This window comes from Montipora capricornis, chromosome 7 (genome assembly GCF_036669925.1).
Source record: "Montipora capricornis isolate CH-2021 chromosome 7, ASM3666992v2, whole genome shotgun sequence".
NCBI classification, from domain to species: domain Eukaryota; kingdom Metazoa; phylum Cnidaria; class Anthozoa; order Scleractinia; family Acroporidae; genus Montipora; species Montipora capricornis.
Window position 1 is genome coordinate 29,307,275 of NC_090889.1, and position 16,374 is coordinate 29,323,648.

The 16,374-nt window shown below is 39.0% G+C and overlaps 1 protein-coding gene across 2 annotated transcripts in view; it reads left to right on the plus strand.

Moving 5' to 3' along the window:
* The window catches only part of LOC138056832 (uncharacterized), a 54,863-nt gene that overhangs the window by 28,636 nt on the left and 9,853 nt on the right, over positions 1-16,374 (plus strand). For both annotated transcript variants that reach the window (XM_068902744.1, XM_068902743.1), the window contains exons 26-33: positions 3,170-3,230; positions 3,887-3,919; positions 5,111-5,383; positions 6,101-6,125; positions 6,753-6,865; positions 12,387-12,455; positions 14,693-14,806; positions 15,985-16,095. In XM_068902744.1, the coding sequence (XP_068758845.1) occupies positions 3,170-3,230; positions 3,887-3,919; positions 5,111-5,383; positions 6,101-6,125; positions 6,753-6,865; positions 12,387-12,455; positions 14,693-14,806; positions 15,985-16,095 (799 nt within the window). The remainder of the gene's footprint in view (positions 1-3,169; positions 3,231-3,886; positions 3,920-5,110; positions 5,384-6,100; positions 6,126-6,752; positions 6,866-12,386; positions 12,456-14,692; positions 14,807-15,984; positions 16,096-16,374) is intronic.

Consider the following 16,374-nt stretch of genomic DNA (forward strand, 5'->3'; position numbering starts at 1 on the left):
TCTGTTGGATGAATTAGCGCCGATGCAGTCGTCGATGTAACGGCCGTAGCGTGCAGGTTTGGGGCCGTTGTACTGACTAAAAAATTGGTGTTCAACATATCCTACAAAAAGATTGGCATAGCTAGGTCCCATTCTTGTGCCCATCGCTACACCATTAATTTGTTTGTAATAGTTGCCGGCGAATGAAAAACAATTAAGCGTTAAAACTAGTTCGGCAAGGCGGAGGAGCGTTTCCGAGCTAGGTTCTTTGACAGTGCGTTGATCGAAAAAGTGTTTAAGTGCTTGAAGACCTTCGCTATTAGGAATGACTGTGTATAGAGATGTAATGTCCATGATGAAAATAAGTTTGTCTTGGCCGGAGAAATTGAAATCGCGGAAAATTTGTAGTGCGTGTGTGCTGTCTTTAATGTATGATGGCAAAGATTTGACGATAGGCGTCATAATCCTGTCTAAGTAGGTAGAAATGAGTTCGGTGGGGCAACTACAGGCAGAAACGATAGGGCGACCTGGGTTGTTGGGTTTGTGAATTTTAGGCAAGAAGTAAATGCACGAAGTTCTAGGGGTGTTGATGATGAGATTAGTGGCGGTGTCCGGTAATTCTTGATTAACTATAAGATTTTGAATGGTGTCTTTGACAAGTTTTTGATTGTTGGAAGTGAGATCTTTGGGGATTTTGGCATAAAACGAGGTATCCGAAAGTTGCCACAAAGCTTCTTTTTGGTAAAGGTCGGACCGCCAAACAACTACCGCGCCGCCTTTGTCAGCCGATTTGACAACTATGTCGTTGCGTTTACTAAGATTTTTAAGCGCCGCCCACTCTTCCGAGGAAAGGTTGGAAAATTTAGTGTTGCGATTGAATTTAAGTTTGTGAATGTCGTGACGGCACTTTTTGGTGAAAAAATCTAAAGAGGCAAATTGTCCCTCTGGGGGAGTCCATTTGGATTTGCGAACTAGAAGTGTTTCAAAAATATCTTTATTAGAAGTGTCCGAATCATGCTCTTTGTCGTGAAAAAAGGCTTTTAACTGAACGCGGCGAAGGAATTTTTCGACATCTTGCTTAATAGAAAATTCGTTGGTGCGTTTGGTAATAGGGACAAAATTTAGGCCCTTACTGAGAACAGATTTCTCTGAGTCAGTAAGCGGAAGATTTTCTGGAATTGTAATAACGGCATTATGGCTATGCAATGTAGTGTCGTCGGTAATTTGCGGACCTATTAATTGTTGAAGTTTAAGAGTCTTGGTTTGGCCTATCGTCAAATCTTTGCCATCATACATTAAAGACAGCACACACGCACTACAAATTTTCCGCGATTTCAATTTCTCCGGCCAAGACAAACTTATTTTCACCATGGACATTACATCTCTATACACAGTCATTCCTAATAGCGAAGGTCTTCAAGCACTTAAACACTTTTTCGATCAACGCACTGTCAAAGAACCTAGCTCGGAAACGCTCCTCCGCCTTGCCGAACTAGTTTTAACGCTTAATTGTTTTTCATTCGCCGGCAACTATTACAAACAAATTAATGGTGTAGCGATGGGCACAAGAATGGGACCTAGCTATGCCAATCTTTTTGTAGGATATGTTGAACACCAATTTTTTAGTCAGTACAACGGCCCCAAACCTGCACTCTACGGCCGTTACATCGACGACTGCATCGGCGCTATTTCATCCAGCAGAGAAGAACTCGATCAATTTATAACCTCCGTCAACTCTTTTCATCCGGCTCTTAAATATACCTGGGAAATTTCGGAAACTTCATTGGCTTTTCTAGATATCAACGTTTCTATTAGAGGCAACGTGCTATGTACTAGTATGCACTACAAACCTACTGATTCACACAGTTATTTGTTGTATTCATCGTCACATCCATCACATGTCAAGAACTCCATCCCTTATTCTCAATTTCTTAGACTTCGACGTCTATGTAGTGATGACTCCGATTTTTCCAGCAAATCAGAGGAGATGTGCCAGTTCTTCGAAAAACGTGGCTATCCTGTCTCTGTGGTCAAAGCGGGCCATCATCGCGCCCAACAATTTGATCGACAGTCATCACTACAAACGTCACAAAAAGATAAGAATGACAGAATTCCATTCACCCTCACTTTCCATCCTCATAATCACGCAGTCAAAAGCATCATTCTTAGTAATTTTAAATTACTCCAAAATGATCCCGAGACTGGTAGAATCTTTTCGCAACCTCCACTTATTTCATTCAAACGCGACAAAAACGTAGGCAACTTTTTAGTTAGAAGCGCGCTCAAAACTAACGAGCAACCCGGCACTTTCAAATGCGCGCGCTCACGATGCAAAACTTGTCTTTTCATTGTTAACACTAGCAAGATATCGGGACCTAAGCGATCTGTTAAGATCACCGATCGTTTCACATGTACCTCCGCAAATGTCATTTATTGCATAACCTGCACGTTATGCAATAAATTATACATTGGTGAGACAGGTAGACGACTAGGTGACCGATTCCGCGAACACCTTCGCGATGTTGAGAAGAATGACAAGGATGCATCCAAGCCAGTCGCTCGCCATTTTAATCTGCCTAACCACTCCAAAAAACACATGGCTATCTGCGGCCTTTCCCTACATCTAGGTACGACGGAAAGCCGCAAGAATCTGGAACAAAAATTCATCTTTCAAATCGGCACCCTTAATCCTCACGGTATTAACGAACGCTTTTCATTTAACTAATATATTCCTATTTTTCACGTTGCCATGTTACCACCAATAGCGTAGCTCCTACTCTACTATAAAAACTACACGTAACCCATAATCCCTCGATTCGCTCTGACGAAGGGCTAACGCTCGAAACGTCAGCTTTTAGAATCTCTGTACGGTGGCCAATTTACATTATCAACTCCGTTGATAAAACCAAATTTTTGTATACTACTTCCCCACCGACGCAGCACCACAGTTTCTTTAGAAACTACCCCTTCATTCATTTATGATCTTCGCAGTTATGAACGCAATTTTTACAATTGCGTAGAGAAGAGTGAAAAATTCAGGACTTCAACAGGGTTTGAAAATTGTGTTCATAACTGCGAGGATCATAGCTTCACTTGATTTCATATCCGCAGCTCATATATGATCCATTTCATATATCATTTCATCACTGATAATTTTGTATTAAAGTCTTGGTTTTCATTGTCATTGCAGGATTAAGGTGTTATCTGTGGCTTGTGGCATGGAACATACCTTAGCACTTTGTAATGATGGGGTAAGAACTGTAAAGTGATCTTGAAGAGATTTATTTTATCACTGGTGACTTGGAGATACTTGGAAAAAATCAGAGTGCTCCTTTGTGTAAAATTATGAACAACATTGGATAATTCCCATAAATTGATGATATATTTCATGAACAAAAAAAGAGCAATATAATGTGTCTAAAAGTGTTGACTTGTAGTCTTTATTATTTGGGAAAAATTAATGATTATTATGCAGGTACTCAGTTGCCCCTTAGCTCAAGATTTTAACTGGCCTTAAATTTTCTGGTAAAAATTGCATTGTTCGCTTAATGTGGTTTAACCAATCCAGACTCGTAGACCTTATTCATAAATGGCGGTCAATTTATAAATCTTTTGCCCAAGTGCGAATTAGTCTTGATACCATAAAGTGAATTGAAAAGAATTCTTGCTCTAAAATGAGGCTTGGTACGTAGGCTTATTTGCACATTAGCAAAATAACAATAAAATACCGGTATGTGCCAGTTATGAAAACTGTAAGGTCTATTCTCCATTGCTAACCATCAGACACTGCCAAACCAGGGCTACTAGGTACCATTCAGATTGCTGCATTTTGTTACAGTGCTAATAGAGTATATACTGTATGTCATACTTTGAGAACTTTGTTTATTGCACTTCTGCTTTTATTAAGGTGTATTCTTGGGGATCATCTGAATATGGTCAGGTAGGTACAAACTTCAAATGGGGGTGGTGGGATTATCGCAGAAGGATGTTTGTACTTTAGTTACTTTAATAGTACACCTAAGAAATCGTGCAACTTCAGATTTCATTTAAGACATGAAGAACATTAAGCAAGTGATGACAATGGGATCCAAGTTATAATATGCAATGTAAATTTGAAGGTTACATGTAAGTTCATGCAAACAAGTTTGCATTATAGACAGGTAAATATGATACTGTGTTATATACCTAGAATTTCACGAAACTAAACAAGCACTGTGATTGGTTGATTCTTGGTCATGTGCCCCTGATCAAATGTATCCTGACCAGTCTGCAATTCCACACTTGTTGCCTGTGCTGGATGCAGCAGCACTTAAATAACAAAGCACTTAATGTGTGGTCCCTCAGGATAATATACATTAGGTAGTTTTGTTTTCCATCACATCTACTTCATTTCGGGAAAACAAGACTAACTGATTCCCTCAGAACCTTACATTAAGGGTGCGTTCAATTGTCCATATTTCGGAAGAGGAATACATGGAATAGAAGTTAGAAATCCTTCGTTTTTACGGAGATTCACATGAAAATTGTCAAATACATATCTTTATCATCCTTGTTGCTTCAAAATGTCAGCCCTAGCGTTTTAAATCATCACTCCACGTATTCTTATTCCGGAATAGGGTCATTCAAACGTGCCCTAAGTGTATATAATTTTCATAATTTTCAGTTGTTAAGGGCAATTTAATTTCAAAAAAAGCATAGTACTGTTAATATTTTTCCAATCCCCTTGGACACAACATAAAGCAAGCCAATCAGGAGGCAAAGAAAATTGGTCAGTAAAATGGGTGTGAGTGCAAGCAAGCTACAGTTAGCAATACTGGTTTTGCTTTCAATATCTCTGATTGACTAAGAGTGTGGCCAGTTGCAGTGAAAGCCTTGGTATGTCAAAAGATATTCTTGACTCCAAGTACAGTAAAGAGAAAGAGAAACTACCTCAATGAAAGCAAAGCTTGGTTATTAATTTTGTTAAATGAATGTAAGGTTCCCCAAGAGCTTGAAGTCTGACTTCTGAGTGCTTCAAACAGAAGTCAAAATTGCAATAATAACTGTGTTATTGCTAACTACAATAACAAGTAGTTCACATATGTTTATCACCATGCCATGGGACCAATTCAATTCATTTTTGTTCCTAAAGCTTGGTCAGGGTGACACCAGACAACAGACACGGCCAGTTTACATCACAGAACTGTCTGACAAGAGGTGTATAGCAGTGGTGTGTGGGCACTATCATTCATTAGCCCTGTCAGCAGACCACCGGGTGTGGTCATGGGGCTGGGGTGTCCATGGTCAGCTAGGAGTGGGTAGCATTGAAGATGTTCTTTTGCCTACTCACATAAAAGGGCTTGATAAGTATGAAGTCATTCAGTTAGCGGCTGGATATTCTCACAGCGTTGCACTATCGGTACAGGTATGTTGTTTCTCTAAATGCAATGCACAGGAACATTGTTACATTCATTCAGAAACGGCCGACTGGTTGGTTCAGCTGGATGAGAATCAGTTTACCATTCAGGAGGTCACGTGTTCACCCCAGCCATACCAGCAATCAGGGTCTTGAAATAACTGAGGAGAAAGTGCTGTATTTGTAATAGACTAACCTCTGCAAATGGTTAGACATTTTAGTCTTCTCGGATAAGGACTCTAAACTGTTGGCCCTGTCTCACGAGCCATGTTGTTAATAACATGGGACATTATTAAAAGAACCCACACACTGTTCACGAAGAGTAGGGGATATAATTCCCAGTGTTAAGACTGTCCTTTGTGTGGTATATCACTGATTTGGGTGGACTAGCTCAAAAGGGTTCATTACTAATAGTCCCGTCAAGTCATTTCTCACTGCTTAATTGCAGTGCAGAATGGATTAAATAAAAAAAATAATTAGAAAAGTGGCAATACAGTGTTGTTGTTATTTTTCATTCAAAGTTTTTCTTCACTTTTAATATTGGCTCCATGCAGAGTGTAATTACAGCTAGCGGTTCTTCTAATCTGTCTCTTCATCCTTCATGCATCCTACTTTTGTCTTGATGATGGATGAAGTACAGAGTGCTTAAAAGCGATCAGGGTAGCTTAAAACTTGTCATGTTGAAGCTTTTATTTTGACTCTCGTACGACTTATTTTAATTTGTAGGGACAAGTCTTTACATTCGGTGGAGGTAAGTTTAACGCTAAGAAGAAAATGGGCGTACAACTGTCTGACTAACTCAGACTTGCTCCTGTGTTCGGTAACCAAATGTGGCACGCTTTGTGATAGACTTGAAGGGGTTGTGTTTCCAGTTGGGGCACAACTGCCACAACTATCCTCTCTTTTAAATATTTCAGTGGACCATCAGCTTTCATTAGTTCCAACAACTCTTTCAGCTCGCACGCCTCCCACAACCTCCTTGTGAAAGTTGTGGTGATTGTGGGAGTTGTGAAGATTGGGTTAAGGTTAGGGTTAGAGTTGGTTAGGATGGTTGCATGTATTTGTGGTTGTGCCACAACTGGAAACACAACCCCTTCAAGTCTATCACAAACTGTGCCAGGTTTGAAAGAGAGTGTTGACTGAGAAAGTTTCAACAATAACTGCTTAAAAGAGGGGTGGGGGAGAGGTGGGTAGCTATAGGCAAAGTACCATTTTGGTCAAAGTAACCCATGACAATTTCCTGTGCCTAACAGATAAGGGACTTCAGTTGTTGACACTCAAATTAGTCATTTAGAGAGTAAATAACTTTGTTCTTTTAATTACACCCAAGAGACTAAACGTGAATGAGATTTCAAATTTTTTCACTGTTTCAATTCAGGTCTGTATGGACAGCTGGGTTTGGGAACAAATTGCAAGCAAACAGTTCCTCAACTTGTGGAAAGTCTAGTGAATGAGAGAGTGTACTTGATTTGTTGTGGATCATTTGAAACTGTAAGTGGAAATAAATGTCATTTTGTAATTTTGTAATTATTTGTATTTCTTTTAAGGGGCTAGGTCACGCAATTTTAGGCAATTTCAGCACTGATCGAATGGTCATAGAATTAACTAAAATATCAAAATAACTGTTCAAAACTATAGAAGAACTCTAACAAAACACAGGGAAGCCAAGAAGGGATATGGATGGACAAAACTGGAGAGGATTGAAATGGATTGAATTTGGGTAAATTTGAAAAATTTATATCAGTCTATATCAAAATGTCATTTACACAGCTGGAAAATTATCCTCAGTTGTTATGTGGCTGCGATTTTGCAAATGAAAGACTCTTGCTCTGCCAATTTGACGTTTAGAGCTCATAAGTAACAAAATTAAACAAAGTTACCTAAAATAGCGTGACCTAGCCCCTTTAAACCATTCACTCCTCAGGTGCCCTAGGATGCCCCCAGTTGACGAATAAAATCGTCTGGCGTCAGACAGAGTAAAATCTATCAAGTCTCACTCCCAGGGGTCAATGGGTTAAAGGGGACGTAGTTTTTGAGGGGATGTAGAGGTTGTTAATTAACCCAGTGACTCCTGAATCACCCCCCCCCCCCCTCCCCCCCTACCATTGACAAGTAACCACATTTGGTGTTAGACAGAGTAAAATCTATTAAGTCTCACTCCCAGGAGTCATTGGCTTAAAGGGGACATAGGTTTTGAGTGGATGTACAGGTTGTTAACCCATTGACTCCTGAACCACCCCCCTCCCCCTCCCCCTCCCCCACCATTGACAAGTAACCACATTTGGTGTTAAACAGAGTAAAATCTATTAAGTCTCACTCCCAGGAGTCAATGGGTTAAAGGGGACATAGTTTTTGAGGGGATGTAGAGATTGTTAATGAACGCAGTGACTCCTGAACCACCCCCCTCCCCCCACCATTGACAAATAACATCATTACTGGGTTGCTAAACCCAGTCGGAATCTGCGTAGCGTTTCGTCGTTTTGTTTTTTTCCGTGTCGGTAAAAGTCTTGCCTGTCACTCCCCTGCTAAGTAGTGTCTTTGTGGGCAGAGTCGTCTGCGCGTATTTTTGCTAGGCTTCAGGGGGTAGTAGAAATGGGTAGATTTAATCTGGTTGACGCAGTAAAATATTTCATTAACCAGCAATGGCGTCGACAGTCATTGTAACGCGAATGGCGTTTTAGTGGATCTTTAAGGGAAATATACCCTTATGGAGCTCAAGAATGGAACTTCAATTGGATAAGCAAGACAGGCGGGGAAAATAAATCTCTGGCATCTTCAAAGCGACGAGTAATGGTCTTCGACAACAACTGCATATTTTGCCGCAGGATATGACAAAGTGTGCTTTGGTTTTAATATTATTTTACAAACTGTGCTGTTTAATATGTACAACGCTGAAACCAAGTGGCAAATTCTGTATGGGTGTAATAGAAGGAATCGAACGTATTGAATGTATCACAGCGTTTACTGAAGTCGCATCTCAGTTGTCTGACAATTTACATTTATTTTGTGGTCAACCTTGCACAGTTTTCAGGTAAAAAAATAATTGAAAATGTGACAGTGAAGAATTATTGGAAAGAAAGGTTGTTGTCAATTTTTTGCTTCTTTATTTAGGGAAAAGGCTCTTCAGAAAAGGGTTTAATCTTGAACTGAGAAATTTATTTATGTACATACTGTATGGTATGTGACACGGATTGTTTCATGTTTGCACGCACGCAATTGGAATAGAAAGGGTTGTTTGCCTCTAATAGCAAATACGTTGTTCGTTTCTATAAATTTTACGCTGGAAAATATTTTTGTGAGAGTTTTCAACCGTTTTGATTCATTGTGCTGTGTAATATTCGAGCTTAACTAATTTACATACGTGAGTTGGAAATTTAATACGCATTAATATTACAGGAATTTGTAGCCGTGATCTAGTTTTTAAGGTCAGAAAAAGATTTGTATAGTCCCCCCTAGCGTAGAATGAAGTTATTGTTAATTTGAGAAGGCAACAATACTTCTTTAACTTTCTTAAAGACAGATTTCGCGCTAATTTTTTTTCAAGCTATTCACTTGAAATAGGTAAAATGCAGACTGAGGGTAAAATAAATATTAATAATAAAAAAACGAGTCATAAGGATAAAATAAAGATTGTTTGAAAGACAATCCTGTTTTACATCTGTCAACAACTCACATTATTATGACTGCAGGTCGCTGCACCTTTTGGGGATGCGATCGTACGCGTTGAAATCATCTGTGCTTTGTTTTTGCGCTTCCAGATGCATTGCAATGTTCCAAATTATTTGTCACACCGGTACATCGAGGGAAATCGATCGAAAAACCAACAATTATTACTTCGAATACCTGAATAATCTCGGTTGTCTTTTTTCGGTGCAACGAAATGCACAAAGAATTTCATGTATTCCGAGCAATTAGGACGCGGGGATTTCATTGGTTAAGCTATGCGTGATAACCCCTAGGGAGAGGTTATAATTGAAAATTACATCTTCCAGATGCAAAACAAACGAGCTTGTGAACTAAAGGATAAACATAACGTACACGAAAGCGAATGAAAGGATCCTAATAAGAAATTTTTACACCAGTCATACTGGCTTAAGCCGACTGAATTGAAACGTTAAATGGTTGCAAAATCCTCGTTATCTCTGTCTTTGTTAATTGGTACTCTAGCCTTGCGTGTCAAAATAAATTGAGTTATTGGGTAATTACTCGATTACTTTGTTCAGTGCAGCAAAATTGACAGTTGAATTACGGGGTGGTGACTTCTTTGCCTAAAAGCAACTCACTTAACGAAACTGTCCTTTTTCAAACAACAAGGATTCAAACAGCTTCAATTCTTACAGAGTTCGATAAAAATCCGGATTTAAAACATGCGGTGGGGCAACCAAAGCGATGGGAGCTGTGTTGGGGTTTCAGTGTGAAAGTACAAACGGCTACTAACACTCTTATAACTCATTTTTTCACCTGCAGTCTGCATTTTACCCTCAGTCTGCATTTTATCCCTGGTCTGCAGTCTGCAGTCTGCAGTCTGCGTTTTACAGTGAACGGTTATTTGGGTGGTTTTTGGCAACAGAGGTTAATTATTCGTAATCCGATCGCTTCCGTTGTCGTTAGGAATGGGTCGCAAATTTGACACTTTTATCGCATTATCACATTACGCATTGAACCACGTTATCTATTATTCCTAAAAATCTAAAAATATTCATGCCTTATCAGTTTTCGGTCGAATTTATGTCTAAGAAAGCAGATAAATTGCAGAAAATATTAGTTTTGCATCCAAAAATTCGTAATCAACGCTAAAATGACCAAATTTTGCCTAAATACATATTTTACTGTTATTTTTCTTAAATTTTTTCGTTCGACTTTCGCTTTTATAAAATGTTTCAGTTGTCTGTAAATAAGTTGTATGCTGTTGGAAAGCTTATTTTCTTAGCTTTAAAATGATGTATTTTTCCCCCTAACTTTAAATATTTTTTGAGAAAAAAAAAAACATTTTTTTACGATGGCTGATTTACCGCGGTTGGGAAAGTAGGAAAAAGAGTTAGGCCAGTAGCCAGGTTTTTAACCTCAGAAAAGGATCTGTTTCGTCGTACGAACGTGTGAGGACCTGTGAGCCAAAGGGCCTCTGCTGGTATGACTTCTGGGTGACCCCTTAATAACTTCTTACTAACCGAGCGCGAGGGCCGTACTGCCAGGGAAATATTGGCCAGAGGTCGTGGCAGTACGGACCGAGCGCAGCGAGGTCCGTACAAAAACGACCCAGGGCCAATATTCCCCAGTACGGCTCGAGCTAGCTCGGTTAGTAAGTAGTTTATTATATGGTTTTTTAATTACCTTTTGCTTTGTTTTTGCAAGCCCGTAATCGGCCCGTGGGCCAGTCACAATTTGCCTGGAACACTAAACGTACCACAGGCAACCCAGTGTACCCCCACGGAGGGTCTAGTTTGGTGTTAGACAGAGTAAAATCAATGGAGGAGTCAATGGGTTAAAGGGGACATAATTTTTGAGGGGATGTAGAGATTGTTAACCCGTTGTCTCCTCAACCGCACTCCATTGATGGTAAAATCGTCTGGCGTTAGACAGAGTAAACTCTGTTGAATCCCACTCCCAGGAGTCAATTGGTTAAAAGGGACATAGTTTTTGAGGGGATGTAGGGGCTGTTAATTAACCCAGTGACTCCTGAACTACACCCCCCCCCCCCACCATTGATGAGTAACATCATTTGGTGTTAGACAGAGTAAAATCTATTAAGTCTCACTTCTAGGGGTCAATGGGTTAAAGGGGACATAGTTTTTGAGGGGATGTACAGGCTGTTAATTAACCCAGTGACTCCTGAACCACCCCCCTCCCCCTCCCCCTCCCCCACCATTGACGAGTAACATCATTTGGTGTTAGACAGAGTAAAATCTATTAAGTCTCACTCCTAGGAGTCAATGGGTTAAAGGGGACATAGTTTTTGAGGGGATGTAGAGGTTGTTAATTAACCCATTAACTCCTGAACCACCCCCCTCCCCCCTCCTTTGATGAGTAACATCATTTGGTGTTACACAGAGTAAAATCTGTTAAGTCTCACCAGAAACCCATTATGGGTTTCTGGTCTCACTCCTAGGAGTGAATGGGTTAAAGGGGACTTACTTTGTGAGTGGATGTAGAGACTGTTAATTAACCCATTGACTTTAAGTTAGTAAACACAATGTATCAAATTCTACTCTATAAAATAATGGATTTTACATTTGCGTAGGATAAATCTCTAAAGTCTGCTCATAACTTTCTTCACCTTCAAAGACTTATAGACAGCATATTTTGTTGACTTTCTTGTACTTTCTGGAAGAGCATTTGCAACCAGCTTTTTTAATATCACTATCACTAAGCTCCAGAAAACGATCAATTTGTTTTTCTTCCAATGCGGGCATGTAAAATGAAAACGCTTCTGCTGTCTCTTTTTTTCTGCTGGCTTTGTTTCTTTTCAATGGAAATGATTGCTACAGCTTATGCTACAGCATTTTGCAGGGCAGATACCCTTGCAAACAGGGGTTATTGTGGGATAATTAACTGTCCTGTGACTTTGCTCCATGTGACAAAAATTAGCCAATAAAATCGCCCGGAAATTAATGGGTGCCTAGGTAATGAATAATAATATTAGCCAAAGGAGACTTACATGTAGTCTAGTGTGTTTATGTTTAGTACTGTGCAAAATATTGACAGTGGATAGGTTGTGTTTAAAAAAACACTTGGTTGGCTTACACTGTTGGCTTGTGAACCTTGTTGTAAGCAGTGGCTAGGAGCCCAATTCCAGGTCAAGTGTGAGTGATAGTTTTACAGCCAGAAGTCAAGATGCTCAGGCCTGCATCCTTTTCTTTCTCATCTTTTCAGGACTACCACATCACTCTACAAACAAGTCCTTCCATTGTCTTTCCATAGAGCATTACACCACTGACATAATAATTATGTTTAATTTATCCCTCAGAGACACTCTTAAACCACTATTACTTAAATCATGGAATATTGTTTTCAGATTGCTGTAACAGAAGATCAGGAAGTCTACAACTGGGGACGAAATCCTCACTTCTTCAGATATTACATGGTTAGTGAGTTTTCATAAGTTGTTAATGCAAGTTAATTTTAATCAGAGAAGATTTGATTTTGATTAAAGAAGGATTTTGCTGTTTTAGACTTCATTTGCTACCATAATAAAATTAATAATCTAATAAATGGAGTTTTTGACTGGTTAATAAGTTATATTTATTTATTTATTTAGCTTCGCCTAACTGGAATACAATATATATATATATATATATATAAGTAAAAAGTAGAGAAAATAATACAAGCAAAAAAAATTATTAGGCGGGGAGACCACTACAGCATAGCCAATTACAGTGGATCCCTCGTTAATTATTTATATAAAAAATACTTAATAACTAAAGCTACTAATATGTAAGCATGAAACTTGAGAGGAAACAAAGCGGAAGTCCAAATTGCTAGAAGTTCCCAAAAACATGGGAACACATCAAAAGAATTAAGGAAAAATTAATCCTGTGCCTTTTAATACATGTAATTATTATTGATGGTTTGGGTATGATTTGCAAGCAATTACAGACAAGCACACACAGTAATTAGAGGCAAAAGGGACTACCCTTGCCAAAGCAAAAGTATAGGAATGATATGGAAAAATGTGGGCCACATATGGCCCATATATGAGAATGGTATGGAAAGGCTGAGTAATGATATGGAATTCGTATGGTGCCAAATTTTACCAAATTTTAAGGTATGGGAAATGTATGGGAAGAATTGAAAAGGCCGTGTTTCCCAATGTATGGAAGAGCTATGGGAATACAGTTCCCTTAGCTTTACCATACCAGTGTAGTCTTAGCTTTGCATAATTATACAGTCTTCCAAATTTCAAATGATCATATCAAACAATTATGTAATACTCTTTAGTCTTAATTTCAGATGTTACAAAATTTCCTTTAAGCAAATTTAAAAGCTGTAGAATAGTTGCCAATGACATGACTACATACTACCAAAGTAAAATAATGAAGATTAGGGATTTAAAAAGGTCAGTCCATGTTTTTAGAAATGGGCTTTTGCCTCCTTAAGGCCAGCCTGAGTGCTTTTGCTTGGCTGGCACTGTGGCAATGGTGATTAGGGTTGCTGGCATGGTGAATCTGCTCTCTCCTGTTGGTTGTGGTGATACTGTTCCTTCATGTGAAAATAGAGTACAGCTGTAGTTGTTGTGTTTTTGCACAGACACCACTGGTTTCCATTTTGCTTAGAGGTTATAATCTTAAGACTAATGGTTTCACATGCATACTGAAAAAGCAGATAGTAGGGGGGATGTTTGATTATCATAATAGTACTTTCAGCTAGGCTGGGATTGGCTGTGCTGATGTTGTTGATGTCTCTTTTGAACTCTTCTTTGACCACTTAAGGCAGAAATGTTGGGGACAAGGCTTTCAAGTTTTTGCATTTTCTGTGAGTGTGACAGGACTTATGGAAGCAATTTTGGAACAATTTTTTTTCTGTTTTGACATGGTCACACATAAAATTGCTTGAAAGCAAAGAAAAGCTCCTTGAATTCTCAATCTGAGCAAACCTGTTTTGTCTCATTCAATGTCCAATGATGCATACATGAATTTCCCTTGATCTTGACTGACTGCTGCACTAAGTTCACTTTCTGAGGCCCATTGCAGCATGAGTTGTAACAAAATGGCCTCAAGAAATCCATAGGGATTTAGTTAATATTCACTCCAATTTCTGACACCATGTAATAACTTCAACAGACAGGAATGATCATCCCTCCCCAGGATTTATTCCAAGCAATAATAATTACTGGTAGCCATGATTTGAGTCGCAACAAGCTTCTTTTTGGTTGTCTGATCAACCAATTTTTGTACATGAAGTTGCCTTGAAATGGTGACGTAGTAAAAGATATTGATATTACATGTGAAGCATGTAGATAAGGGTGCATTCGATTGACCCTATTCCAGAATAAGAATATGTGGAGTGTTGATTTAAAACGATATGTCTGGCGTTTTGAAGCAACAAGGATAATAAAGATATGTTTACTAGCACTTTACATTACAATCTAGCACTTCACATTACACTCTAATCAGTTACGTTTGTTTAAAATGGTAACAGGTTTTTGACATTATTTTAATGTGAATCTCTGTAGAAATGAAGGATTTCTAACTTCTATTCTGTGTTTTCCTATTCCGGAATACGGTCAATCGAACGCACCCTAAAGACAAAACTCCTTTAATATTGTAGGATTCATCAAAGAGTTGTAAGTGTTTTATCTTAAACAAATGCAATGAATTTCAGCGTCAGGATTACCGTTCCAAGCGTCCAATGCAGACCAGTCATCCATTGAACTCTGTTTCTCACCGCTTGGTTCCTGAGAAAATTGATTGCTCCTTCTCTTGTGAAGTCAAAGATGTAAGTGATTTCTCTTTGTGTGTTTTTTCTGTAAGTTTTATTGGCATGGCTTGTGATTTGCCAAAGGCTTACGTGTATGCTTAAAATTCTCCATTTCAATACAAACTGTTTTTTCAGTGACTGGTAGATAAATGGCATTTAATTGCCTCTACTGATCATTTGATAAATGCTTTACGCAGTTAAATTTAAGGACGGTGCCTACTAATTCAAAGGTATTTTTGCCCCGATTTATGATTATGCAGGAAAGGTAGATCCTCCCAAGTGTTATTGAAATCCAAAAAGAAAATTGGGGGTAACCACGCATTTTTCAAACAAAGGTAAATTCATGAACAATATTTGTATAAAGCTCTAAAATACAATACCAATGTATGGCATTCTTTCTCACATTGAAGCTCAATGATCTCTAAATAATGCACGGTTACCCCCCAATTTTCTTTTTGGATACCAAGAGTACTTACTAAGATCTACTTTCTCTGCATAGTTTTAAACCGCGCAAAAATATCCCTGCATTAGTAAGCATCACCAAAAGGAAATCCAAGTATCTGGAGATGAGCAGAACGTAATAACAATAGTAGGCACTGTCCTTAATAGAGTTAACAACAGGAGCACTTATCTGCCTGTTGTGGTCAGCAGTACTGACAGGTAGGAGCATGTGCCATGATTTCCAGTGCTTGTGTACTGTAGGGTGTAACTGTGGGGTTGTAGTTGTGTAGCAGAAAAAGGCGTTTTTGTGTAGCATTTTGAGTGGTTATTTCCTCTTCCCTTCCCCCCCCCCCCCCCTCCTTTTCGACTGTTTTGTCAGTTTGACAGGTGCCTGCCCCATGCTGCATTGGGGTTCATGGCTGGGTGGCCAGGATTTCTCCATCTTGGAGTTGGCTGCTATTAGTGGAAGCTCCTGGATTTCTCTGACCTTCCCAATTGATGAAGTTGTTAACATTCAGCAAATCTGTCAGTCAGTCAAGTAACAAGAAGGGGTATGTTGGCCATGAAGCATGACTGTATACTTCAACAGAGATATCTTCTAGAGTGTAATTTTAAGTACATTGTATAATTTTAAGTGCCACATCTGGAGTTGCCAACCAGAAAACAGACAGGATGGTTTTACTCAACAATTTGAGGAAGGGTAGAGTAAGACGTACCTTCAGTTTTAGTGGTTATCTCCTATATTTTCGTAATAGGTTTGTTGTGGTAACTGGCATTACTTAGCACTGATGGAATCTGGAAAGGTCTACAGTTGGGGATACAATGACTATGGACAACTGGGTCTAAGCAATAAAGTGGATTTGCAAGTACGTAGAATATATGCTCTGTTTTGTCTTGTCAAGATTATTGTGATGAGATGAGCATATTTAGCCCTTTGACGTCCAAACCGGCCTAAACCGGCCAGACTTGATATTTTACTCTGTCTAACGCCAGAGTATTTTACTCTGTCTAACGCCAGACAATTTTACTTGTGAATGGGGAACCCCTGGGAGTCAATGGGTTAATCACTCACTGAAAAACTATGTTCCCATTAAAGAAGAACAAACACGAGCATGCAAAATGGGTGAGCTAGCAAATCGTTCAAG